Genomic DNA, 27,188 nt, shown 5'->3' with positions numbered 1-27,188 from the left:
CTACAGTACAGCACCTCCTACTGGAGAGTTGATCTACCTACAGCACCTCCTAGAGGAGAGTTGATCTATCTACAGCACCTCCTACTGGAGAGTTGATCTATCTACATTACATCACCTCCTACTGGTGAGTTGGTCTATCTACAGCACCTCCTACTGGAGAGTTGATCTATCTACATTACAGCACCTCCTACTGGAGAGTTGATCTATCTACATTACAGCACCTCCTACTGGAGAGATGGTCTATCTACATTACAGCACCTCCTACTGGAGAGTTGATCTCTCTACAGCACCTCCTACTGGAGATACAGCACCTCCTACTGGAGAGTTGATCTATCTACAACACCTTCTACTGGAGAGTTGATGTATCTACAGCACCTCCTACTGGAGAGTTGATCTCTCTACAGCACCTTCTACTGGAGAGTTGATCTATCTACATTACACCACCTCCTACTGGAGAGTTGATCTATCTACAGCACCTCCTACTGGAGAGTTGATCTCTCTACATTACACCACCTCCTACTGGAGAGTTGATCTATCTACAGCACCTCCTACTGGAGAGTTGATCTATCTACATTACAGCACCTCCTACTGGAGAGTTGGTCTATCTACAGCACCTCCTACTGGAGAGTTGATCTATCTACATTACAGCACCTCCTACTGGAGAGATGGTCTATCTACATTACAGCACCTCCTACTGGAGAGTTGATCTATCTACAGCACCTCCTACTGGAGAGATGGTCTATCTACATTACAGCACCTCCTACTGGAGAGTTGATCTATCTACATTACAGCACCTCCTACTGGAGAGTTGATCTATCTACATTACAGCACCTCCTACTGGAGAGTTGATCTATCTACAGCACCTCCTACTGGAGAGTTGATCTATCTACATTACAGCACCTCCTACTGGAGAGTTGATCTCTCAACAGCACCTCCTACTGGAGAGTTGATCTATCTACATTACAGCACCTCCTACTGGAGAGTTGGTCTATCTACATTACACCACCTCCTACTGGAGAGTTGATCTGTCTACAGCACCTCCTACTGGAGAGTTGATCTCTCTACAGCACCTCCTACTGGAGAGTTGATCTCTCTACAGCACCTCCTACTGGAGAGTTGATGTATCTACAGCACCTCCTACTGGAGAGTTGATCTGTCTACAGCACCTCCTACTGGAGAGTTGATCTCTCTACAGCACCTCCTACTGGAGAGTTGATCTCTCTACAGCACCTCCTACTGGAGAGTTGATCTGTCTACAGCACCTCCTACTGGAGAGTTGATCTATCTACAGCACCTCCTACTGGAGAGTTGATCTATCTACAGCACCTCCTACTGGAGAGTTGATCTATCTACAGCACCTCCTACTGGAGAGTTGATCTATCTACAGCACCTCCTACTGGAGAGTTGATCTGTCTACAGCACCTCCTACTGGAGAGTTGATCTGTCTACAGCACCTCCTACTGGAGAGTTGATCTATCTACAGCACCTCCTACTGGAGAGTTGATCTATCTACAGCACCTCCTACTGGAGAGTTGATCTGTCTACAGCACCTCCTACTGGAGAGTTGATCTGTCTACAGCACCTCCTACTGGAGAGTTGATCTGTCTACAGCACCTCCTACTGGAGAGTTGATCACTCTACAGCACCTCCTACTGGAGAGTTGATCTGTCTACAGCACCTCCTACTGGAGAGTTGATCTGTCTACAGCACCTCCTACTGGAGAGTTGATCTCTCTACAGCACCTCCTACTGGAGAGTTGATCTCTCTACAGCACCTCCTACTGGAGAGTTGATCTCTCTACAGCACCTCCTACTGGAGAGTTGATCTGTCTACAGCACCTCCTACTGGAGAGTTGATCTGTCTACAGCACCTCCTACTGGAGAGTTGATCTGTCTACAGCACCTCCTACTGGAGAGTTGATCTGTCTACAGCACCTCCTACTGGAGAGTTGATGTATCTACAGCACCTCCTACTGGAGAGTTGATGTATCTACAGCACCTCCTACTGGAGAGTTGATCTCTCTACATTACACCACCTCCTACTGGAGAGTTGATCTCTCTACAGCACCTCCTACTGGAGAGTTGATCTCTCTACAGCACCTCCTACTGGAGAGTTGATCTATCTACAGTACAGCACCTCCTACTGGAGAGTTGATCTACCTACAGCACCTCCTAGAGGAGAGTTGATCTATCTACAGCACCTCCTACTGGAGAGTTGATCTATCTACATTACATCACCTCCTACTGGAGAGTTGATCTGTCTACAGCACCTCCTACTGGAGAGTTGATCTATCTACATTACAGCACCTCCTACTGGAGAGTTGATCTATCTACATTACAGCACCTCCTACTGGAGAGATGGTCTATCTACATTACAGCACCTCCTACTGGAGAGTTGATCTGTCTACAGCACCTCCTACTGGAGAGTTGATCTATCTACATTACAGCACCTCCTACTGGAGAGTTGATCTATCTACATTACAGCACCTCCTACTGGAGAGATGGTCTATCTACATTACAGCACCTCCTACTGGAGAGTTGATCTATCTACAGCACCTCCTACTGGAGATACAGCACCTCCTACTGGAGAGTTGATCTATCTACAACACCTCCTACTGGAGAGTTGATGTATCTACAGCACCTCCTACTGGAGAGTTGATCTCTCTACAGCACCTTCTACTGGAGAGTTGATCTATCTACATTACACCACCTCCTACTGGAGAGTTGATCTATCTACAGCACCTCCTACTGGAGAGTTGATCTCTCTACATTACACCACCTCCTACTGGAGAGTTGATCTATCTACAGCACCTCCTACTGGAGAGTTGATCTATCTACAGCACCTCCTACTGGAGATACAGCACCTCCTACTGGAGAGTTGATCTATCTACAACACCTCCTACTGGAGAGTTGATGTATCTACAGCACCTCCTACTGGAGAGTTGATCTCTCTACAGCACCTTCTACTGGAGAGTTGATCTCTCTACATTACACCACCTCCTACTGGAGAGTTGATCTATCTACAGCACCTCCTACTGGAGAGTTGATCTATCTACATTACAGCACCTCCTACTGGAGAGTTGGTCTATCTACAGCACCTCCTACTGGAGAGTTGATCTATCTACATTACAGCACCTCCTACTGGAGAGATGGTCTATCTACATTACAGCACCTCCTACTGGAGAGTTGATCTATCTACAGCACCTCCTACTGGAGAGATGGTCTATCTACATTACAGCACCTCCTACTGGAGAGTTGATCTATCTACATTACAGCACCTCCTACTGGAGAGTTGATCTATCTACAGCACCTCCTACTGGAGAGATGGTCTATCTACATTACAGCACCTCCTACTGGAGAGTTGATCTATCTACATTACAGCACCTCCTACTGGAGAGTTGATCTATCTACATTACAGCACCTCCTACTGGAGAGTTGATCTCTCTACAGCACCTCCTACTGGAGAGTTGATCTATCTACATTACAGCACCTCCTACTGGAGAGTTGATCTCTCAACAGCACCTCCTACTGGAGAGTTGATCTATCTACATTACAGCACCTCCTACTGGAGAGTTGATCTACCTACAGCACCTCCTAGAGGAGAGTTGATCTATCTACAGCACCTCCTACTGGAGAGTTGATCTATCTACATTACATCACCTCCTACTGGAGAGTTGGTCTATCTACAGCACCTCCTACTGGAGAGTTGATCTATCTACATTACAGCACCTCCTACTGGAGAGTTGATCTATCTACATTACAGCACCTGTTATTTGTCACTGACTACTACCAATGTGCTATTGTGAGAATGATTGTGAGATCTTTTAATTATTAAAAACTAACTAAATTCATTGTTGCTATTGAAGTCATTCCAAAGGGTAGGTTTAACAGAGCAAATGAAATGTTACCTTACTTTATCACTCATATATCACCAATTAGACTATTTTATAAGGCATTCACAAAGTCATCAACAGCTGTTGTTTCAATTCAACCCAGGGTTCAACTAAAAATATACATACATATACAGTAAGCCTAGGGTTTCAAATTTTTGTTGATTTCTAATTGAATCTTCAAGTTAATGATTAATGTGTTGGATTAACGTCTCAATTTTTAACCAAAAATCTAAGTTAAAGAATAGGACAAAATCAAACCAAATCAAACGTTCAATGTACTTTAAATAAAGTTGATTTTCATTTAGTTCTGTTCTTTTGATTTTTTGGGGGGGGGGGGCTTGAGATGGAGATGTGAATCCAACATATCAATAATTCATTTGTAGACAAACTGGAATTAAAACTGGAATTAAAGCCAGACTGGAATTAAAACTGGAATTAAAGCCAGACTGGAATTGAAACTGGAATTAAAGCCAGACTGGAATTGAAACTGGAATTAAAGCCAGACTGGAATTGAAACTGGAATTAAAGCCAGACTGGAATTAAAACTGGAATTAAAGCCAGACTGGAATTAAAACTGGAATTAAAGCCAGACTAAGTCAGATACACAAAAGATACATATCCTTTTAAATGTTGATATTTGGTTGCGTTGTCAACCAAACCCAACTCAATATTACTTTTATAATCCAGTAAATAGACAAAATGTTAAGGCAATTTTACAAACTAATTTTAACAGTAGTTATTCAACCTTTAGTAACACATCCATGGCCACATTTGGAGGTTAACCTACTGTAACTATAAATGTCTTCTGTAATCGTAGGAAGCCTTCGTGTTCTAGATAGCATGCAAAGGTCGCAGGTCCGTGGAGATCCTCACAATATAGTAATCTGTACAGAATCTCCAACAGCATTGATCACTTGCACCATGTACTTTGTAATGTAATCTCAACTGTAATCCAGGTCGTTTGGTTCTGCTATTAGATGAAGCACAGTGATAACACATTAATCTGATGTATAAATACAAAATATCGGACGTTGTTTTTCCCATTTGAACATCGTTGTGGTTTTAAATGGTTGAAAGGGCAGTGATAACACATTTAGATGACAACTCTACCAAAAACCAGACATTGTTTTTCAATGGGAATTTGGTTGTGTTTTTATACTGAATAAAAACACAACATTCATTGAAATAAATTCATTAGGCCGTAATCTATGGATTTCACATGACTGGGTCAGGGTGTTTTGCTGGTACTATTTAATGAAGCTGCAAGTTGAGGACTTGTGAGGCGTCTGTTTCTCAAACTAGACACTCTAATGTACTTGTCCTCTTGCTCAGTTGTGCACCGGGGCCTCCCACTCCTCTTTCTATTCTGTTTAGAGCCAGTTTGCGCTGTTCTGTTAAGGGAGTAGTACACAGTGTTGTACGAGATCTTCAGTTTCTTGGCAATTTCTCGCATGGAATAGCCTTCATTTCTCAGAACAAGAATAGATTGACGAGTTTCAGAAGAAAGGTCTTTGTTTCTGGCCATTTTGAGCCTGTAATCGAACCCCCAATGCTGATGCTCCAGATACTCAACTAGTCTAAAGAAGGACAGTTTTATTGCTTCTTTAATCAGATCAACAGTTTTCAGCTGTGCTAACATAATCACAAAAGGGTTTTCTAATGATCTGTTAGCCTTTTAAAATGATAAACTTGGATTAGCTAACACAACTAGCTAACACAACGTGCCATTGGAACACAGGAGTGATGGTTGCTGATAATGGGCTTGTGTAGATGTATGTAGATATTCCATAAAAAATCTGCCGTTTCCAGCTACAATAGTCATTTACAACATTAACAATGTCTACACTGTATTTCTGATCAATTTGATGTTATTTTAATGGACAACATTTTTTGCTTTTCTTTCAAAAACAAGGACATTTCTAAGTGACCCCAAACTTTTTAACGGTAGTGTATATACCAGTCAACAGTTTGGACACACCTACTCAGTCCAGGGTTTTTCTTTATTTGTACTAGAATAATAGTGAAGACATCAAAACTATCAAATAACACATGGAATCATGGTTTAATAAGTGCTCAGCATATGTGGGAACTCCTTCAAGACTGTTGGAAAAGGATTCTAGGTGACTACCTCATGTAGCTGGTTGAGAGAAAGCCAAGAGTGTGCAAAGCTGTCATCAAGGCAAAGGGTGGCTACTTTGAAGAATCTCAAATATAAAATATATTTAGATATTTTTTAAACATTTTTATTTGGTTACTACATGATTCCATATGTGTTATTCCACCAAGCAGGCCGTTATGGTGGAGTAGCCAGACGGAAACCACTCCTCTATAAAAGGCACATGACAGCCCGCTTGGAGTTTGCCAAAAGGCACCTAAAGACTCTCAGACCATGAGAAACAAGATTCTCTGGACTGATGAAACCAAGATCGAACTCTTTGGCCTGAATGGCAAGCGTCACGTCTGGAGGAAATCTGGCACCATCCCTACGGTGAAGCATGGTGGTGGCAGCATCATGCTGTGGGGATGTTTTTCAGCGGCATGGACTGGGAGACTAGTCAGGATCGAGGGAAAGATGAACAGACTAAAGTACTGAGATTGAATACCTGCTCCAGAGCGTTTATGACCTCAGACTGGGGCGAAGGTTCACCTTCCAACAGGACAACAACCCTAAGCACACAGCCAAGACAACACAGGAGTGGCTTTTCTAGACAAGCCTCTGAATGTCCTTGAGTGGCCCAGCCAGAGCCCTGACTTGAACCCAATCGAACATCTCTGGAGAGACCTGAAAATAGCTGTGCAGCGACGCTCCCCATCCAACCTGACAGAGAGGATCTGCAGAGAAGTATGGGAGAAACTCCCCAAATACAGGTGTGCCAAGCTGGTTAGCGTCATACCCAAGAAGAATCGAGGCTGCAATCGCTGACAAATGGTGCTTCAACAAAGTACTGAGTAAAGGGTCTGAATACTTATGTAAATGTTTTTTTTTAAATTATAAATTTGCTTCGTCATTATGGTGTATTGTGTGTGTAGATTAATTAGGGAGAACATTTTTTAAAATCCATTTTAGAATAAGGCTGAAATGTAACAAACTGTGGAAAAAGGGGTCTGAATAGTTTCTGAATGCTCTGTATGTTGTCTTGGTAATAGGATGGACCCCATGAGGGCAGTACAGCAGTTACGGGCTTGTGGAGTCCTGGAGACCATCCGCATCTCAGCGGCAGGCTTCCCATCCAGGTACCACAACACCACCACCAACAACACCAACACCAGCACAAACAACACCACCACCAACACCACCACCACCAACAACACCACCACCAACACCAACAACAGCACCACCAACACCAACACCAACAACACTACCACCAACAACACCACCAACACCAACCTCACCAACACCAACAACAACAGCACCAACAACAACACCACCAACACCAACAGCACCAACAACAACACCAACAGCACCAACACCACCAACACCAACACCACCAACACCACCAACAACAACACCACCACCAACAACAACACCACCACCAACAACAACACCACCACCACCAACAACACCACCAACACCACCAACAACAGCACCAACAACAACACCACCAACAGCACCAACACCAACAACAGCACCAACAACACCACCAACACCAACAACAACAGCACCAACAACACCACCAACACCAACAACAACAGCACCAACAACAACACCACCAACAGCACCAACAACAACACCAACACCACCAACACCAACAGCACCACCAACAACAACACCACCACCAACAACAACACCACCACCACCAACAACACCACCAACACCACCAACAACAGCACCACCAACAACAACAACAGCACCAACACCAACAACAGCACCAACAACACCAACAACAACAGCACCAACAACAACACCACCAACAGCACCAACAACAACACCAACACCAACAGCACCACCAACACCAACAGCACCACCAACAACAACACCACCACCAACAACAACACCACCAACAGCACCAACACCAACAACAGCACCAACAACACCACCAACACCAACAACAACAGCACCAACAACACCACCAACACCAACAACAACAGCACCAACAACAACACCACCAACAGCACCAACACCAACAACAGCACCAACAACAACACCACCAACAACACCACCAACACCACCAACACCACCACCACCAACACCACCACCACCACCAACAACAACACCACCACCACCAACAACACCACCACCAACACCACCACCACCACCACCAACAACACCACCACCAACACCAACAACAGCACCAACACCACCAACACCAACACTAACAACACTACCACCAACAACACCACCAACACCACCAACACCACCACCAACAACAGCACCAACACCACCACCACCAACAACACCACCACCAACACCAACACCACCACCAACAACACCACCAACAACACCACCACCACCAACAACACCACCACCACCAACACCACCACCAACAACACCACCACCAACAACACCACCACCAACAACACCACCACCACCAACAACACCAACAGCACCAACAACACCAACAGCACCAACAGCACCAACACCACCAACAACAACAACACCAACACCAACAACACCACCAACAACATCAGCACCAACAGCACCACCAACAACACCAACAGCACCAACAACACCAACAGCACCACCAGCACCAACAACACCACCAACAACACCAGCACCAACAGCACCACCAACAACACCAACAGCACCAACAACACCAACACCACCAACAGCACCAACACCACCAACAGCACCAACACCAACAGCACCAACACCAACACCACCAACAACACCACCACCAACACCACCAACAGCACCACCAACAACAACACCACCAACAACACCACCAACACCACCAACAACACCACCACCAACACCACCAACAGCACCACCAACAACAACACCACCAACAACACCACCAACAACACCAACAACAACAGCAGCACCAACAGCACCACCACCACCAACTCCACCACCAACAACAGCACCACCAACAACAGCAGCACCAACAGCACCAACAACAACACCAACACCACCACCAACACCACCACCAACACCACCACCAACACCACCACCACCACCAACAACAGCAGCACCAACAGCACCAACAACAACACCAACACCACCACCAACACCACCACCAACTCCAACAGCACCACCAACAACAGCAGCACCACCACCAACACCACCACCAACACCACCACCAACTCCACCACCAACACCAACAACACCACCAACAACAACACCACCAACAGCACCAACAACACCACCACCAACAACAGCACCAACAACAGCAGCAACGTCACCCTGCCCATTGGCGCTGATTTAGTCAGCTCTAAAAGGAACTCTCACATAACATATACACAAGCATTCAACTTTCTCTATACACACTCAAATACACACACACACACACACACACACACACACACACACACACACACACACACACACACACGCCACAAAGTGTTACCACAGCATGTTCTCGTTAACAACAGAATCAGAAGCATATGTTACTCACCACACCTGTACCTGTGAACAGGTGGACCTACCAGGAGTTCTTCAACCGGTACCGGGTTCTGATGAAACAGAAGGACATTCTCTCAGACAGGAAGCAGACTTGCAGGAACGTCCTGGAGAAATGGGTTCAGGTAGGAAGTGTCAGGGGTTAGAGGTCAGGCCTTAGGGTTCAGGAAGTGACCTGACTTGGAGAGATGGGTCTCAGTAGGGACAGAGTGTACAAAATACATAAATGGATATATTTTACCATGGCTATTCCACATATAAACTGTCTACTTCAATTACCTCCATCCAGTAAGTATCCAAACTGGATACAAAGGTAGCAAAGATATCAAACAAACAATGGTTAAACCAAATCAAAGTCATTTATAAAGCCCTTCTTACATCAGCTGATATCTCGAAGTGCTGTACAGAAACCCAGCCTAAAACCCCAAACAGCAAGCAATGCAGGTGTAGAAGCACGGTGGCTAGGAAAAACTCCGTAGAAAGGCCAAAACCTAGGAAGAAACATAGAGAGGAACCAGGCTATGAGGGGTGGCCAGTCCTCTTCTGGCTGTGCCGGGTGGAGATTATCACAGAACATGGCCAAGATGTTCAAATGTTCATAGATGACCAACATTAGAACAGAACATGGTCAAGATGTTCAAATGTTCATAGATGACCAACATTATAACAGAACATGGCCAAGATGTTCAAATGTTCATAGATGACCAACATTAGAACAGAACATGGTCAAGATGTTCAAATGTTCATAGATGACCAACATTAGAACAGAACATGGCCAAGATGTTCAAATGTTCATAGATGACCAACAGGGTCAAATAATAATAAGTGTGCTAATATGTCCAACAACCCTCTTCTCTCCAAGGACCAGGACAAATACCAGTTTGGAAAGAGCAAGATCTTCTTCAGGGCGGGTCAGGTGGCCTATCTAGAGAAGCTACGTTCTGATAAATTGAAGAAGGCGTGTGTTCGTATCCAGAAGACTATCAGATGTTGGCTGGCCAGGAAGAGGTATCTCCGTATGAGACAAGCAGCCATCACCATACAGAAAAACACACGAGGTTACCAGGCGCGCTGGTGAGTGGAGAGACTACAACCTCACAGGGTTTCCACCGACAATTATTATATACCTTCCAGACAGGGAAAGCCAGGCAATGTAAATCAATTTACGTACAATATAGGATCATTATTTTTCTGTAATTTGTTCCCACATTGCTTTACCCACTGTGTGTAGGTTTCCACTAGTTCCCACAACCAAAATTGGCTATATTGGAAAAATTCATAAAAAAACAAAATGTAGAGTCAGGCATAAGGTTAGCAGTGTGGTTAGGGTTACGTTTAAAATCACATTTTAAGAAGAGAAACTGTAGAAATAGGTATGGTTTATGACTGTGGCTGTGGTACCTAGTGACGACCCTGTATGTGTGTCATCAACATTCTAATCTGTAGACCTGAAAAGTCCTGGAATTAGTCATGTCTAAAGAGTGGGAACCCTGATCATTAATAGAGTCAGAAATCTGACCTCACCTCACCTCTCTCTCTCTGTCTCTCCTTCTCTCCTCTCTTGTCTCTCTCTCTCCGCTCTTGTCTCTCTCCTCTCTCTCTCAACCTCGCTCGCGCTCTACCTCTCTCCTTTCGCTCTTTCCCTCGCTCTCTCTCCCTCGCTCTCACCCTCGCTCTCTCACCCTCTCTCTCCTCTCTCTTGCTCCTCTCTCTCGCTCCCTCTTTCACCCTCTCTCTTTTCTTTCTGCCCTCTTTTCTCTCTCTCTCTCGCTCACCTTCTCTCTCGTTCACCTTCTCTCTCTCTCTCACCTTCTCTCTCTCGCTCTCTCCCTCTTTCTCTCTCCTCTCGCTCTCTCTCTTGCATTCTCTTTCTTCTCTCTTGCCTTCTCTCTCTCACCCTCTCTCTCTCCCTCTTTCACCCTCTCTCTCCTCTCTCCCTTCTCTCTCTCCTCTCTCTTGCCCTTTTTCCTCTCTCTCTCTCTCCTCTCTTGCCATCTCTCCCCCTCTCTCTCTCCTCTCTCAGTCTGGTAGTGTTCCTGAGGAGGACCAGAGCAGCGGTTATCATCCAGAAGAACCAGCGTATGTTAGTGGCCAGGAGACGCTACCAGCAGCAGAGGTCTGCATCCATCACCATGCAGCGTCTGCTACGGGCCTACCAGGCCAGACAGACCTACCGCAAGGTATCCAACACACACCCGACCTGCTCCAAACTTCCAAACACAGTTCTCTACACACTGTCGATTATTCAGGGGTCATGTTCATTCAGGGGTCGTGCTCATTCTGGGGTCGTGTTCATTCGGGGGTCGTGTTCATTCGGGGGTCGTGTGCATTCGGGGGTCGTGTGCATTCGGGGGTCGTGTGCATTCGGGGGTCGTGTGCATTCAGGGGTCGTGTGCATTCAGGGGTCGTGTTCATTCAGGGGTCGTGTTCATTAGGGCAGAACAACGTTTCTAATTGGTTCAGATAGTACCTCCCTGTTTCAGACAGTTTTCTTGTGTGTAGAACCCACTGAAACACGACTCCGGTCTACAACAGTGATTTTGTATTTATATAGCTCTTTTCCAGGTGCTTTACATAGTAAGCAAGGAAACTCACCTCAACCACCATTCTCTGCTTCCCCCAGCTGCTGTACGAACACAAGGTTCTCACCATCCAGAGGTGGGTGAGGGGCTGGCTGGCCAGGCGGAGGTGCAGACGGTCCCTGAGAGCCGTGGTTTATCTCCAGAGCTGTGTGAGACGCGTGGCTGCCAGGAGGGAGCTGAGGAAGCTACGGGTGGAGGCGCGCTCTGTAGAACACTTCAAGACGCTCAACGTGGGCATGGAGAACAAGATCATGCAATTGCAGAGGAAGGTGGACGAACAGGTGAGAAACGGCACTTCCTGTATGGACGTAGTCACTTCCTGTGTGGACGTAGTCACTTCCTGCGTCGAAATCCACCTATGTGGAAAGCTACAAATAGTAGTACTACTACATTTAAACGAACAAGTGAGACCAGGCAGTCAGGTTTCATGTTAATTTTGAGTTATGAATATTTTGGAAATCTTACTCTTTCGAGACACGCACTACTGTCTCCTTAGAAATATCTGTTTACTTCAGTATTGACCTCAGTTGAAAACAGGACATTGTTTCATGAGGTAATGCTGGTTGTTTGTCACATGTAAACCCTCAGTGTGTGTCCCCCCTCCCTCATGCAGCACAAGGAGAACAGAGAGCTCAGTGAGAGGTTGCGTACTGTGGAGCGGTCCCGGGCAGCGGAGAGCGAGAGACTGGGGAGAGAGGTGGAGCGACTGCGCGTGGCAGAGGAGGAGAGCAGAGTTAAAGCAGATGGGGTACCCTCCCTCCTGGAACAGCTGTCATTCCTCCGTCAGGAATTGGAGACTACCAGGGAGGAAAAAGAGGCCATACAGGAGCAGGCTAGGACATACAGGGCGGACACTGAGAAGGTAACACAACTGCTGCATTCATCTACTAACTTTAGACAGAGAAGGTAGAGCTCATATGGTCGTTTCTCCAAAGTGACTAAGAAAACTGTCAACAGTGTCACTGACGAGTTATTTTAGGAATGGAACTTTCCAAGCCTGATGTTCCTCTACTGAGCCAAGGAGACAAGTGTCCACTAACGTGTTTCCCTCTTCCTGCCACTAGGTGGTGTCAGAGTTGAATGAGAACAACAGCTTGTTGATAACAGAGAAAGACAATATGAATCAGCTGATCCAGGAACAGAGACAACAGATAGCAGGTACAGTGGGTCATGTTCATGATGGCACACAGTAAAAAAAAACTTTTGCAATGGAAAACATAAACACTTTAAAAAAAAAAAAATGATTGGACAAGTCCGTTTTGCCTCTCCCTTTTTTCTGTCTGTTGTCTTCCATTTGTTGCCTTCCCCGTTCCCTTTGTCCAGAGAGCAAGGCTAAAGACGGTATGCAGCTGGAGAGTGACCTCCGTGAGGAGCGTGACCACTACCAGAGTCTGCTGAGTGAATACACACACCTAAAAGAGAGACACGCTGACCTGAAAGAAGAGATGACTATCAGCGTGGTAAGATGAGTTAACGGAGGAGCATTATAGATCTTGGAGACTAGACGTTTAATTCATATGCAGCGGGTGTTGGAATGCTGTTATCCATCTCATACTGACATTCAAAGCTATTTATCCTACGTTTTATCCTAGCATTTTTGGATTAGTCATCTCTATAATATACCGACCTTGGTTTGGTTTGGCAGTGAAAGTGACACTGCCGCTTTCCATAGCTTGCTAGCCTGGATTTCAGTGGCTAAACCACTGCATACATTAGGTCTATATGAAAATAACGTATTGGTTTGGGGCTTCGGCTACCTATCTAACCTCCCATGCCGTGCTGTCTAACCAGATCACCAATAAACCAGGCCACCGGAGAACAGACTCCAACTACAGCAGCAATGAGTCTGAGGGAACTCCCAGCTCTGGATTCGCGGAGGGAAGAAACAGCTCCGTGAAAACTCCCAGCTCAACACGCAGCTCCTCGGGGTTCACCGAGTCGGAGACGAGATCTCTACGAGGAGACGTAAGGAACTCAAACATAAACATACGATCATCATCGTTGAGGTTCACGTGGATGCTCACCACCACCCATAGTTTCCACAACATCCGAGTGATGAACAAGGCTCAGGAGTATGTTAGCACAAGGCTTCCACCCTCATAGTCCCACGCAGGATGCTTTGCTCTCCCGTAGAATTAGCTCAGTCTTATTTTTGGATGAACTAAAACACATGTTTTCTGTTGTTGTTGTTGTTGTTCAGGACGCGTCGCACCAGGACGCAGTTGACATGTCAGTCCTGTTGAAGCTGCAGAGGAGAGTCACCGAGCTGGAGCAGGACAAACAGACACTGCAGAGACACCTGGATAAGCGGGAGGAGGCACAACAAGACCAGGTCCAAAATGCAGAGAAGCAAAAGACTGCGGGGAGAGCTGAGCTAGACCTGGAGGCTCTGAAAGTAATGACATTTCATAAATTATTACTGCACAGTTACATTTGACCATTTCTTAGTTAATATCTGGTCACTTCTGTATATGTAGAGCTGTTCTGAACTCTCTCTCTTCAGCGCCAGGAGCTGGAGTCGGAGAACAAGAGGCTGAAGACAAACCTGGCGGACCTGCGTCAGTCTCTAGCTACAGTCTCCAACCCCGGGGGTAAGACCAGCCCCGGGGGTAAGACCAGCCCCGGGGGTAAGACCAACCCCGGGGCTAAGACCAACCCCGGGGGTAAGAACTCCACCAGCAGCCCCGGGCCGGGCTCCGCTCCCTACACCGTGCTCCTTGAACAGCTCAACTCCTCCAACGAGGAGCTGGAGGTCAGGAAGGAGGAGGTGCTGCTCCTCCGCTCACACCTGGTCCGCCAGGAGGTGCTCAAACATAACAAGGTAGGAGGAGAGGAGGAAGTAGTCCCAAACGGTACCCTAATTCCCTATGTAGTGCACTGGTCCCTGGTCTAAAGTAGTGCACTATATAGGGAATAGGGTTCTGGTCTAAAGTAGTACACTATATAGGGAATAGGGTTCTATAGGGCTCTGGTCTAAAGTAGTGCACTATATTTATTTATTTATTTTTATTTTTCCGTTATTTTACCAGGTAAGTTGACTGAGAACACGTTCTCATTTGCAGCAACGACCTGGGGAATAGTTACAGGGGAGAGGAGGGGGATGAATGAGCCAATTGTAAACTGGGGATTATTAGGTGACCGTGATGGTTGAGGGCCAGATTGGGAATTTAGCCAGGACACCGGGGTTAACACCCCTACTCTTACGACAAGTGCCATGGGATCTTTAATGACCTCAGAGAGTCAGGACACCCGTTTAACGTCCCATCCGAAAGACGGCACCCTACACAGAGCAGTGTCCCCAATCACTGCCCTGGGGCATTGGGATCTTTGTTTAGACCAGAGGAAAGAGTGCCTCCTACTGGCCCTCCAACACCACTCCAGCAGCATCTGGTCTCCCATCCAGGGACTGACCAGGACCAACCCTGCTTAGCTTCAGAAGCAAGCCAGCAGTGTTATGCAGGGTGGTATGCTGCTGGAGTGTAGGGAATAGGGTTCTATAGGGCTCTGGTCTAAAGTAGTGCACTATATAGGGTTCTATAGGGCTCTGGTCTAAAGTAGTGCACTATATAGGGAATAGGGTTCCATTTGGGACACTTCCCTACTATCAGCTAGTTTGAGCTAGCCAAATGCCGAGCAGAATCCCTCATCTTGATCACGTAATGAGTAGTTATTCGGGAGGTGAATTGTAGATCAGTGACTCTGCGCTGTCCGACTGGAAAAACGAACTAACATTCTGATTTACAAATACGTAGTTCTTGTGTACTGTTTTGAATGTGTTTTTCTCCACACTGGCAGTACTTGACACCCTTTCCTTTTGGTAGGAAGCGTATGGAGAGATGCATAAGATGATTCATCTTGGTGAAACTCCACCCAAAGAGGCTGATGGGTAAACACTTTCAACTCACCACACCCCTTCTGGATCCTTTTACATTGATTGACTGCTGACGTCTTGGTTTATCTTGTTTTTTTAGTTAGTTGACTTGATATTGGTTTACTGTTTTTCCTCTGTTTGCGTCAGATCCACTCCTGACTATCACAAGTTGAACGAGGATGGAGAGCTGTGGCTGGCTTACGACGGGTTGAAGGAGACCAACAGGTGAGCTGAGAGATAGCAAGAGGAATGTGTTCAAGGTTTTCAAGGCAATACAATGGAACTAGATAAGAAAAAAACTCTGATGAATCTGTCTCTGTTTATCTGTTTCTTTGTCTCTCTTTCTGTGTGTGTCTCTCTCTCTCTCTCTCTCTCTCTCTCTATTATGTTTCTCTCTCTCTATTATGCTTCTCCCCCTCCCTCCTCCCAGCCTGTTGGTGTCTCAGCTGCAGGTGCAGGACAAGAGGCACGAGGAGGAGGTGGAGGAGCTGAAAGAGGAGGTGCTCAGGGTAAGAGAGGAGAACAGGCAGCAGCAACAGTTCCTCTCCCAGAGCCTCCTCCTCCCCCAGGAGGCCCGCATCGAGGCCAGCCTGCACCACGAGATCACACGGCTTACCAGCGACAACCTGGTAGGTACCAGCCAGGGCTGCGTTCAGCAGGGTATGACGCTGTGGAACGTTCAGATGTAAATAGGTTCTGTTCGACTCTCTGACATGTATAATAAGGTCTATTGAGTACTCTACTTCTATCTTACAGGACCTGATGGAGCAGCAAGAGAAACAGGACAAGATGATCCGCAAACTAAAAAAACAGCTCAAAGTCTACGTCAAGAGGGTAGAAGAATACGAAGGTATACACACAGTTTATAATGCATTAATATAAGCTATAAATAATAGTGGTCCTAAAATAGATCCCAGTGGAACCCCCTATCTCCAGAGTTTTCTTCTTTGAAGTGTCCATTAGTTCATTATCACGTATAATATATACTGATTTCATTTTTACAATACTCTCTCTTTCTCTCTCTCTCTCTCTCTCTCGTTCTTTCTTTCTTTCTCTCTCCCCCCTCCCCCTGGCCGTTGGTCTCATTAGCTAGCGGTCAGATGGAGAGGGTGGCTCCAGGTCCAGAGCCTCGCTCTCCTGTTGGTATCACCCGGAAGGAGAGGGACTTCCAAGGCATGCTGGAGTACCGGAGGGGGGATGAGAGCAAACTACTGAAGAGTCTGGTTGTGGGTAGGTACTGTGTGTTTCCCTGTTATTTTGCAGCAAATACTTATTTTACATATTTCCCTATTGAGTTGTGTTTCCAATAGTGGAAAAAGTAAATGTTTGTAACAAGTAAAATGCATACATAGATATATCAATAAATCTTTGTCAGAGCTGAAGCCTTGAGGTGTGGCTGCTAACTGGGCTGTGCTAACTGGGCTGTGCTAACTGGGCTGTGCTAACTGGGCTGTGCTAACCGTGCTGTGCTAACCGTGCTGTGCTAACCGTGCTGTGCTAACCGTGCCGTGCTAACTGTGCTTTGCTAACTGTGCTGTGCTAACTGTGCTGTGCTAACCGTGCTGTGCTAACCGTGCTGTGCTAACCGTGCTGTGCTAAGGCGGCAGGTAACCTAGCGGTTAAGAGCGTTAAGCCGACCTAGGTGAAAAATATGCAAATGTGCCCTTGACCTTAAATGCTCCTGTAAGTCTCTCTGGATCAGAGCGTCTGGTAAATGACTAAACTGTTGTTGTTTTTTAATGATGTTAACTGTGTTGATCCTTAGAGCTGAAGCCTCGCGGTGTGGCGGTTAACTTCCTCCCTGGTCTGCCGGCCTACATCCTGTTTATGTGTCTGAGACATGCTGACTACTCTAATGATGACCAGAGAGTCAGCATCCTGCTCAACTCTACCATCAACAGCATCAAGGGAGTCCTCAAGGTACAGCGTTAGCATCAAGGGAGTCCCCGAGGTACAGCGTTAGCATCAAGGGAGTCCCCGAGGTACAGCGTTAGCATCAAGGGAGTCCCCGAGGTACAGCGTTAGCATCAAGGGAGTCCCCGAGGTACAGCGTTAGCATCAAGGGAGTCCCCGAGGTACAGCGTTAGCATCAAGGGAGTCCCCTAGGTACAGCGTTAGCATCAAGGGAGTCCCCGAGGTACAGCGTTAGCATCAAGGGAGTCCCCGAGGTACAGCGTTAGCATCAAGGGAGTCCCCGAGGTACAGCGTTAGCATCAAGGGAGTCCCCGAGGTACAGCGTTAGCATCAAGGGAGTCCCCGAGGTACAGCGTTAGCAACAAGGGAGTCCCCGAGGTACAGCGTTAGCATCAAGGGAGTCCCCGAGGTACAGCGTTAGCATCAAGGGAGTCCCCGAGGTACAGCGTTAGCATCAAGGGAGTCCCCGAGGTACAGCGTTAGCATCAAGGGAGTCCCCGAGGTACAGCGTTAGCATCAAGGGAGTCCCCGAGGTACAGCGTTAGCATCAAGGGAGTCCCCGAGGTACAGCGTTAGCATCAAGGGAGTCCCCGAGGTACAGCGTTAGCATCAAGGGAGTCCCCGAGGTACAGCGTTAGCATCAAGGGAGTCCCCGAGGTACAGCGTTAGCATCAAGGGAGTCCCCGAGGTACAGCGTTAGCATCAAGGGAGTCCCCGAGGTACAGCGTTAGCATCAAGGGAGTCCCCGAGGTACAGCGTTAGCATCAAGGGAGTCCCCGAGGTACAGCGTTAGCATCAAGGGAGTCCCCGAGGTACAGCGTTAGCATCAAGGGAGTCCCCGAGGTAACGCGTTAGCATCAAGGGAGTCCATCAAGGTTGATTTGGATTTTGATAGGCCTATGCTATTGTATGCTTATGGATTTCAGTGTGTTGAATTATGAGGGCGGCAGGTAGCCTAGCGGTTAGAGGGTTCGGCCAGTAACCGAAAGGTCCATGGTTCGAGTACCCGAGCCGTCAAGGTGAAAAATCTGACTTGGTTCATTGACCAAGACACTTCACCCTAGTTTGCTCCAGGGTTACTGTACCACTATGACTGACCTGTAAAACAACACATTACACTGCACCCATCCAGTGGATGTGACAATAAAACATTAAATTAAATGTGAGCTTGAACATGACATCACATACTGAGGATGTCAAGTTCAGTTGACCCATTGTAAAGTCCCGCCCCCTGAGTTACTGTTGTTTTTGTTTTTTTCAGAGGCGAGGAGATGACTTTGAGACTGTGTCTTTCTGGCTGGCCAACACCTGCCGGTTCCTACACTGCCTGAAGCAGTACAGTGGAGAGGAGGTAGGCTGGAGAGGATTAGTCTCTCATATGACAGTTATGGCTCGACTGATTTGAACACCTTAATCCACAGCTATCAAGCACACTGTTTGCTTAGCAAGTACCGCTTCCTCCTGAGTCGGCTCCAACCCTCTAAATATTCCGTAGCACAAAATGGAGACACTTCAAGTTGTGGAATGAGTTTCACAGATGCCCTTCTTCTACACACACACACACACACACACACACACACACACACACACACACACACACACACACACACACACACACACACACACACACACACACACACACACACACACACACACACACACACACACACACACACACACACACACACACACACACACACGATGTAGTGCTAGTGTTCTGAGATTAGGATGGAAACACAAACCCCTGTGTTAACTGCTGTACAACCTTTGACCTCTGTTTATAACCATCTCCTCTCCTGTAGGCGTTTGTAAAGAACAACACCCCGCGGCAGAATGAGCACTGCTTGTGTAACTTTGACCTGTCAGAGTACCGTCAGGTCCTCAGTGACCTGGCCATCCAGAACTACCAGCAGCTGGTCAGATGCATGGAGGAGGCCCTGCAGCCTATGATAGGTGTGGAGACATTTAGCAGACGCTCTTATGCAGAGCCACTTACATTCAGTGTATTCAACTAAAGTAAGCTAATTAACCACATAATATGATCCGATGAGCAATGCTAGTGAGAGTGAGCAATGCTAGTGAGAGTGAGCAATGCTAGTGAGAGTGAGCAATGCTAGTGAGAGTGAGCAATGCTAGTGAGAGTGAGCAATGCTAGTGAGAGTGAGCAATGCTATTGAGAGTGAGCAATGCTATTGAGAGTGAGCAATGCTAGCGACAACGAGCAATGCTAGCGACAACGAGCAATGCTAGCGAGAGTAAAGGATTAACAAGTACAGTAGTGACACTTCTGAAATAACCATGCAAGGAAGAGTAGCGCTACTCACACAGTCCAAATGAGAAACAACAACAAAACAACTTAACAAACAAGTGACATTTTATTGTCCAACAATATCCCAGTTCCGGGTATGCTGGAGCATGAGAACTTCCAGGGAGTTCTGGGGTCTAAACCCACGGGCCTACGGAAGAGGACGTCCAGTTTCCCCGGAGAGGCTGTTTACACGGTGGACAGCATCCTACAGCAACTCGGTCTCGTCCACGCTACCCTGATTCAGCATGACGTCGACCCCGAGCTCATCAAACAGGTGTGTGTGTTGAGGAGTAAACTCTTGAGACAAATCTAGATTTTGTGTTCCATAGGGATGGATTGTTGAACCTCTGTTCTTTCTAGTTGATATGCTGTATGTTATCTCCCAGGGGGGAGGCAGCCGTTCTAGTTGATATGTTATCTCCCAGGGGGGGAGGCAGCAGTTCTAGTTTATATGTTATCTCCCAGGGGGGGAGGCAGCAGTTCTAGTTTATATGTTATCTCCCAGGGGGGGAGGAAGCAGTTCTAGCTGATATGTTATCTCCCAGGGGATGAGGCAGCAGTTCTAGTTTATATGTTATCTCCCAGGGGGGGAGGCAGCAGTTCTAGTTGATATGTTATCTCCCAGGGGGGGAGGCAGCAGTTCTAGTTGATATGTTATCTCCCAGGGGGGAGGCAGCAGTTCTAGTTGATATGTTATCTCCCAGGGGGGGAGGCAGCAGTTCTAGTTGATATGTTATCTCCCAGGGGGGAGGCAGCAGTTCTAGTTGATATGTTATCTCCCAGGGGGGAGGCAGCAGTTCTAGTTGATATGTTATCTCCCAGGGGGGAGGCAGCAGTTCTAGTTGATATGTTATCTCCCAGGGGGGAGGCAGCAGTTCTAGTTGATATGTTATCTCCCAGGGGGAGGCAGCAGTTCTAATTGATATGTTATCGCCCAGGGGATGAGGCAGCAGTTCTAGTTGATATGTTATCTCCCAGCGGGGGAGGCAGCAGTTCTAGTTTATATGTTATCTCCCAGGGGGGAGGCAGCCGTTCTAGCTGATATGTTATCTCCCAGGGGATGAGGCAGCAGTTCTTGTTGATATGTTATCTCCCAGGGGATGAGGCAGCAGTTCTTGTTGATATGTTATCTCCCAGGGGATGAGGCAGCAGTTCTTGTTGATATGTTATCTCCCAGGGGATGAGGCAGCAGTTCTAGCTGATATGTTATCTCCCAGGGGATGAGGCAGCAGTTCTAGCTGATATGTTATCTCCCAGGGGATGAGGCAGCAGTTCTAGCTGATATGTTATCTCCCATGGGGGGAGGCAGCAGTTCTAGCTGATATGTTATCTCCCAGGGGGGGAGGCAGCAGTTCTAGCTGATATGTTATCTCCCAGGGGGGGAGGCAGCAGTTCTAGCTGATATGTTATATGTTATCTCCCAGGGGGTGAGGCAGCAGTTCTAGTTGATATGCTGTATGTTATATGTTATCTCCCAGGGGGTGAGGCAGCAGTTCTAGTTGATATGCTGTATGTTATATGTTATCTCCCAGGGGGTGAGGCAGCAGTTCTAGTTCATATGCTATATGTCATATGTTATCTCCCAGGGGGTGAGGCAGCAGTTCTTGTTGATATGTTGTATGCTATATGTTATCTCCCAGGGGGTGAGGCAGCAGTTCTAGTTGATATACTGTATGTTATATGTTGTATGTTATATGTTATCTCCCAGGGGGTGAGGCAGCATTTCTTGTTGATATGCTGTATGTTATATGTTATCTCCCAGGGGGTGAGGCAGCAGTTCTAGTTGATATGCTATATGTTATCTCCCAGGGGGTGAGGCAGCAGTTCTAGCTGATATGCTATATGTTATCTCCCAGGGGGTGAGGCAGCAGTTCTAGCTGATATGTTATATGTTATCTCCCAGGGGGTGAGGCAGCAGTTCTAGTTGATATGCTGTATGTTATATGTTATCTCCCAGGGTGTGAGGCAGCAGTTCTACATCATCTGTTCTGTCACTCTCAACAACCTGCTGCTGAGGAAGGACATGTGCTCCTGGAGTAAAGGACTGCAGATCAGGTACAGCCCTTTGACATGTTTTCACCCAAAAATATTTATATAGAAGCTAAAGGGTATAGGTCCCAAGAATGATACCTGGGAAAACACTCATTGTACATAGTGTTAAAAGAATAAAAAATAAAATAAGATTTACTTGTTAGAGGACTGACTATTTGTTCTGATATGATTGAGACAGATGTATTTTGAAACGTTAATCTGTTTGTCACAAAGTGGTTGTCTGTCCTCTGTACTGTGGTTTTTGATAACTGTAAAAAGGCCTTTTTATAAATACAGTACATTGGGATTGATTGGTTTCTCTCTAGGCACAACAAGTGACAGCTGGGGGAGAGGGGGCTGTCAGACTGTGGAGTTAAAGAGATATGGGCTAGGGTTAGCAGTGTCTCCTAAAGGGATATGGGTTAGGGTTAGCAGTGTGTCCTAAAGAGATATGGTTTAGGGTTGGCAGTGTGTCCTAAAGGGATATGGGTTAGGGTTAGCAGTGTGTCGGATATGGGTTAGGGTTAGCAGTGTGTCCTAAAGAGATATGGGTTAGGGTTAGCAGTGTGTCCTAAAGAGATATGGGTTAGGGTTAGCAGTGTGACCTAAAGAGAGATGGGTTGGGGTTAGCAGTGTGTCCTAAAGAGATATGGGTTGGGGTTAGCAGTGTGTCCTAAAGAGATATGGGTTGGGGTTAGCAGTGTGTCCTAAAGAGATATGGGTTGGGGTTAGCAGTGTGTCCTAAAGAGATATGGGTTGGGGTTAGCAGTGTGTCGGATATGGGTTAGGGTTAGCAGTGTGTCCTAAAGAGATATGGGTTAGGGTTAGCAGTGTGTCCTAAAGGGATATGGGTTAGGGTTAGCAGTGTGTCCTAAAGGGATATGGGTTAGGGTTAGCAGTGTGTCCTAAAGGGATATGGGTTAGGGTTAGCAGTGTGTCCTAAAGAGATATGGGTTAGCAGTGTGTCCTAAAGGGATATGGGTTAGGGTTAGCAGTGTGTCCTAAAGAGATATGGGTTAGGGTTAGCAGTGTGTCCTAAAGAGATATGGGTTAGGGTTAGCAGTGTGACCTAAAGAGATATGGGTTGGGGTTAGCAGTGTGTCCTAAAGAGATATGGGTTAGGGTTAGCAGTGTGTCCTAAAGGGATATGGGTTGGGGTTAGCAGTGTGTCGGATATGGGTTAGGGTTAGCAGTGTGTCCTAAAGAGATATGGGTTAGGGTTAGCAGTGTGTCCTAAAGGGATATGGGTTAGGGTTAGCAGTGTGTCCTAAAGGGATATGGGTTAGGGTTAGCAGTGTGTCCTAAAGAGATATGGGTTAGCAGTGTGTCCTAAAGGGATATGGGTTAGGGTTAGCAGTGTGTCCTAAAGAGATATGGGTTAGGGTTAGCAGTGTGTCCTAAAGAGATATGGGTTAGGGTTAGCAGTGTGACCTAAAGAGATATGGGTTGGGGTTAGCAGTGTGTCCTAAAGGGATATGGGTTGGGGTTAGCAGTGTGTCCTAAAGAGATATGGGTTAGGGTTAGCAGTGTGTCCTAAAGAGATATGGGCTAGGGTTAGCAGTGTGTCCTAAAGGGATATGGGTTAGGGTTAGCAGTGTGTCCTAAAGGGATATGGGTTAGGGTTAGCAGTGTCTCCTTTAACTTGGGGGGGGGGGGGTTGGTGTCTCTCTCTAGGTATAATGTGTGGCAGCTGGAGGAGTGGCTGGAGGAGAGGGGGCTGTCAGACTGTGGAGCTAACTGGGGGGGTGGGGGGGGGTGTCTCTCTCTAGGTATAATGTGTGGCAGCTGGAGGAGAGGGGGCTGTCAGACTGTGGAGCTAACTGGGGGGGGGGGGGGGGGGGGTGTCTCTCTCTAGGTATAATGTGTGGCAGCTGGAGGAGTGGCTGGAGGAGAGGGGGCTGTCAGACTGTGGAGCTAACTGGGGGGGGGGGGTGTCTCTCTCTAGGTATAATGTGTGGCAGCTGGAGGAGTGGCTGGAGGAGAGGGGGCTGTCAGACTGTGGAGCTAACTGGGGGGGGGGGTGTCTCTCTCTAGGTATAATGTGTGGCAGCTGGAGGAGTGGCTGGAGGAGAGGGGGCTGTCAGACTGTGGAGCTAAAGAGATGCTGGAGCCGCTGATCCAGGCTGCTCAGTTACTACAGGTCAAGAAGAAGACTGAGGAGGACGCGCAGGCTATCTGCACCATGTGCTCTGCTCTCACCACAGTACAGGTAGGTCATCTAGGTGCCACGAGAGTATACATAGCCTGGTTCCAGATCTGTTTGTACTGGCCTTTCCAACTCAGACTGGAGTTGGCTATACAGCACACACAGATCTGAGATCAGGCTACAGTATACAGAGTAGTAGTAGTAGTAACCGCAAATATTTCTTCCTTTACAAAAAAAATTATTTTGCGCCATGTGATCTCGTCTATTGATAATTTCTCATGATTTTGTTAATTTCTGTTTTTCTCTCGTCAGATTGTGAAAGTGCTAAGCTTGTACACCCCGGTGATTGAATTTGAGGAAAGGGTTTCAATATCCTTCATTAGAACCATACAGGTAAGGAGCTTGTGTCTGCTTGTCTCTGTGTATACTTTGCTCTCTCGCTCTCCTTTTATATATTGTCACTATGTCATTGAGTTGTTCTCTCTCTCTCTCTCTCTCTCTCTCTCTCTCTCTCTCTCTCTCTGTCACCCTCAGGCCCTGTTGAAAGGCCGCGTTGAGTCACCGCTGCTACTTATGGACGCCAAGAAGATATTCTCTGTGACATTTCCCTTCACCCACTCCCCGCTGGCTCTGGAAACCATTCAGATCCCTAGCAGTCTGAATCTAGGATTCCTCACACGGGTCTAACCCCTCCCCCCTGGCTCTGGAAACCAATCAGATCCCTAGCAGTCTGAATCTAGGATTCCTCACACGGGTCTAACCCCTCCCCCCTGGCTCTGGAAACCAATCAGATCCCTAGCAGTCTGAATCTAGGATTCCTCACACGGGTCTAACCCCTCCCCCCTGGCTCTGGAAACCAATCAGACCAATCAGATCCCTAGTGTATCCTTCTATCCTCCCTCCTTGAAGTCATCTCTGATTTTACACATAGTTGGACAGGTTTGATTTACTTCAAGGAAGGGAGGAAGAAATTCGAACGGCGCCCAGGAATTCTCCCCAATGGGCCTGAGGGAACTATATGATTCACCAAAGATGCCTGACCATTCATGTTTTACAAATGCCCTGGAAAAAGTCAGTCCGTTTTTATAATGTGGTCCTGACCACTTACAATAGAAACAAGGGACATTGGAGACGCTTTGTAATAACATGATGTATTTGGCAAGAGATAAATGATATTGTAATAAATAATGAATCTTTTAGCAATAGTTACCGTATACTCCGTGTTTCCCCTATATGTATGCCGCTGTCAAATCGTGGAATAATTTTCAGGATGGAAAAACGCTTTCAGCGTAAACTTAAATCAGATATAAAGTATGTAGAAAAGGTAATGACGCAATATTTTTTTTTTTAAATGCGATCATCTTCGAGAACTAACAATCACCAAGATGAGAACTAGACAGTCAGAGAGAATCTAAAATCCCCCAAAATATCATGTCATGGGGCCCCACATTGATTTTGTTATAAATGTTTGAGTCACTCAGATGGCATAAGCCATGGCAAAATGTTTATAATGGCAGCAAATTCGTTTTTTAAAACTCAGAATTCTCTGCCCCATGACAACATGTGTAGAATTGCAGGAAAAAAATAGCTTTAAAGCTGTAAAATGTTGTCTCTGCCCCATGGCAAAATGTGTAGAATTGCAGGAAATGTGTTTTTAAAACAGAAAAAATGTCTCTGCAGCCAAGAGGAGTAAAACCGCACCATTGCTGCTGAAGAGAATCAGGCTACTGTTTACTTGTTAATGTATGCACAGGGAAATGGCACTCTCTTATATTTTACGCATTAAGAAATAATACGTTGTTTGACACAACTATGCTGAACAAAAATATAAACGCAACATGCAACATTTTCAAAGATTTTACTGAGTTACAGTTCACATGAGGAAATCAGTCCATTGAAATAAATAAATTAGGCCCTATTCTATGTATTTCACATGACTGGGAATACAGATGTGCATCTGTTGGTCACAGATACCTTAAAAATAAATGTAGGGGCGTGGATCTGAAATCCAGTCAGTATCTGGTGTGACCACCATTTGCCTCATGCAGCGTGACACATCTCCTTCACATAGAGTTGATCAGGCTGTTGATTTGTGGGCTGTGGAATGTTGTCCCCACTCCTCTTCAATGGCTGTGATAAGTTACTGGATATTGGTGGGAACTGGAACACGCTGTCGTACAAGTCGATCCAGAGTATCCCAAACATGCTCAATGGGTGATGTGTCTGGTGAGTATGCAGGCCATGGAAGAACTGGGACATTTTCAGCTTCCAGGAATTGTGTACATATCCTTGTGACAGGGGGAGGTGCATTATCATGCTGAAACATGAGGTGATGGCGGAGGATGAATGGCACGACAATGGGCCTCAGGATCTCGTCACGGTATCTCTGTGCATTCAAATTGTCATCGATAAAATGCAATTTTGTTCGTTGTCTGTCGTTTATGCCTGCCCATACCATAACCCCACCGCCACCATGGGGCACTCTGTTCACAACATTGACATCAGCAAAACGCTCACCCACACAACACCATATACGTGGTCTAAAGTTGTGAGGCCAGTTGGATGTATTGCCAAATTCTCTAAAAAGATGGAGGTGGCTTATGGTAGAGAAATTAACATTAAATTATCTGGCAACAGCTCTGGTGGATATTCCTGCAGTCAGCATGCCAATTGCACGCTCTCTCAACATGAGACATCTGTGGCATAGGGTTGTGGCAAAACTGCACATTTTACAGTGGCCTTTTATTGTCCCCAGCACAAGGTGCACCTGTGTAATGATCATGCTGTTTAATCAGCTTCTTAATATGCCACATCTGTCAGGTGAATGGATTATATTGGCAAAGGAAAAAAATGCCCACTAACAGGAGTGTAAATACATTTGTGC

At 46.5% G+C, this 27,188-nt stretch overlaps 1 protein-coding gene across 1 annotated transcript in view; it reads left to right on the top strand.

Annotated features, from left to right (window-relative positions):
- The window catches only part of LOC120065938 (unconventional myosin-Va-like), a 71,069-nt gene extending 44,885 nt beyond the window's left edge, over nt 1–26,184 (top strand). The window contains exons 17-40 of the mRNA XM_039016980.1: nt 7,040–7,126; nt 9,469–9,577; nt 10,315–10,526; nt 11,476–11,632; nt 12,076–12,315; nt 12,648–12,896; nt 13,099–13,192; nt 13,358–13,494; nt 13,826–13,999; nt 14,235–14,429; nt 14,538–14,855; nt 15,856–15,920; nt 16,053–16,130; nt 16,336–16,534; nt 16,662–16,755; nt 16,995–17,135; nt 17,671–17,825; nt 19,081–19,170; nt 19,622–19,772; nt 20,217–20,401; nt 22,085–22,182; nt 24,193–24,367; nt 24,617–24,697; nt 24,839–26,184. Coding sequence (XP_038872908.1) covers nt 7,040–7,126; nt 9,469–9,577; nt 10,315–10,526; nt 11,476–11,632; nt 12,076–12,315; nt 12,648–12,896; nt 13,099–13,192; nt 13,358–13,494; nt 13,826–13,999; nt 14,235–14,429; nt 14,538–14,855; nt 15,856–15,920; nt 16,053–16,130; nt 16,336–16,534; nt 16,662–16,755; nt 16,995–17,135; nt 17,671–17,825; nt 19,081–19,170; nt 19,622–19,772; nt 20,217–20,401; nt 22,085–22,182; nt 24,193–24,367; nt 24,617–24,697; nt 24,839–24,991 — 3,637 coding nt within the window. The 3' untranslated portion in view covers nt 24,992–26,184. The remainder of the gene's footprint in view (nt 1–7,039; nt 7,127–9,468; nt 9,578–10,314; nt 10,527–11,475; nt 11,633–12,075; nt 12,316–12,647; nt 12,897–13,098; nt 13,193–13,357; nt 13,495–13,825; nt 14,000–14,234; nt 14,430–14,537; nt 14,856–15,855; nt 15,921–16,052; nt 16,131–16,335; nt 16,535–16,661; nt 16,756–16,994; nt 17,136–17,670; nt 17,826–19,080; nt 19,171–19,621; nt 19,773–20,216; nt 20,402–22,084; nt 22,183–24,192; nt 24,368–24,616; nt 24,698–24,838) is intronic.
- Nucleotides 26,185–27,188: the final 1,004 nt, after the last annotated feature.

The sequence above is a fragment of the Salvelinus namaycush genome, chromosome 21 (genome assembly GCF_016432855.1).
Source record: "Salvelinus namaycush isolate Seneca chromosome 21, SaNama_1.0, whole genome shotgun sequence".
Taxonomy (NCBI): Eukaryota; Metazoa; Chordata; class Actinopteri; order Salmoniformes; family Salmonidae; genus Salvelinus; species Salvelinus namaycush.
The sequence above is the reverse complement of the archived record's forward strand: the minus strand, read 5'-3'. Positions and strand labels throughout refer to the sequence as shown.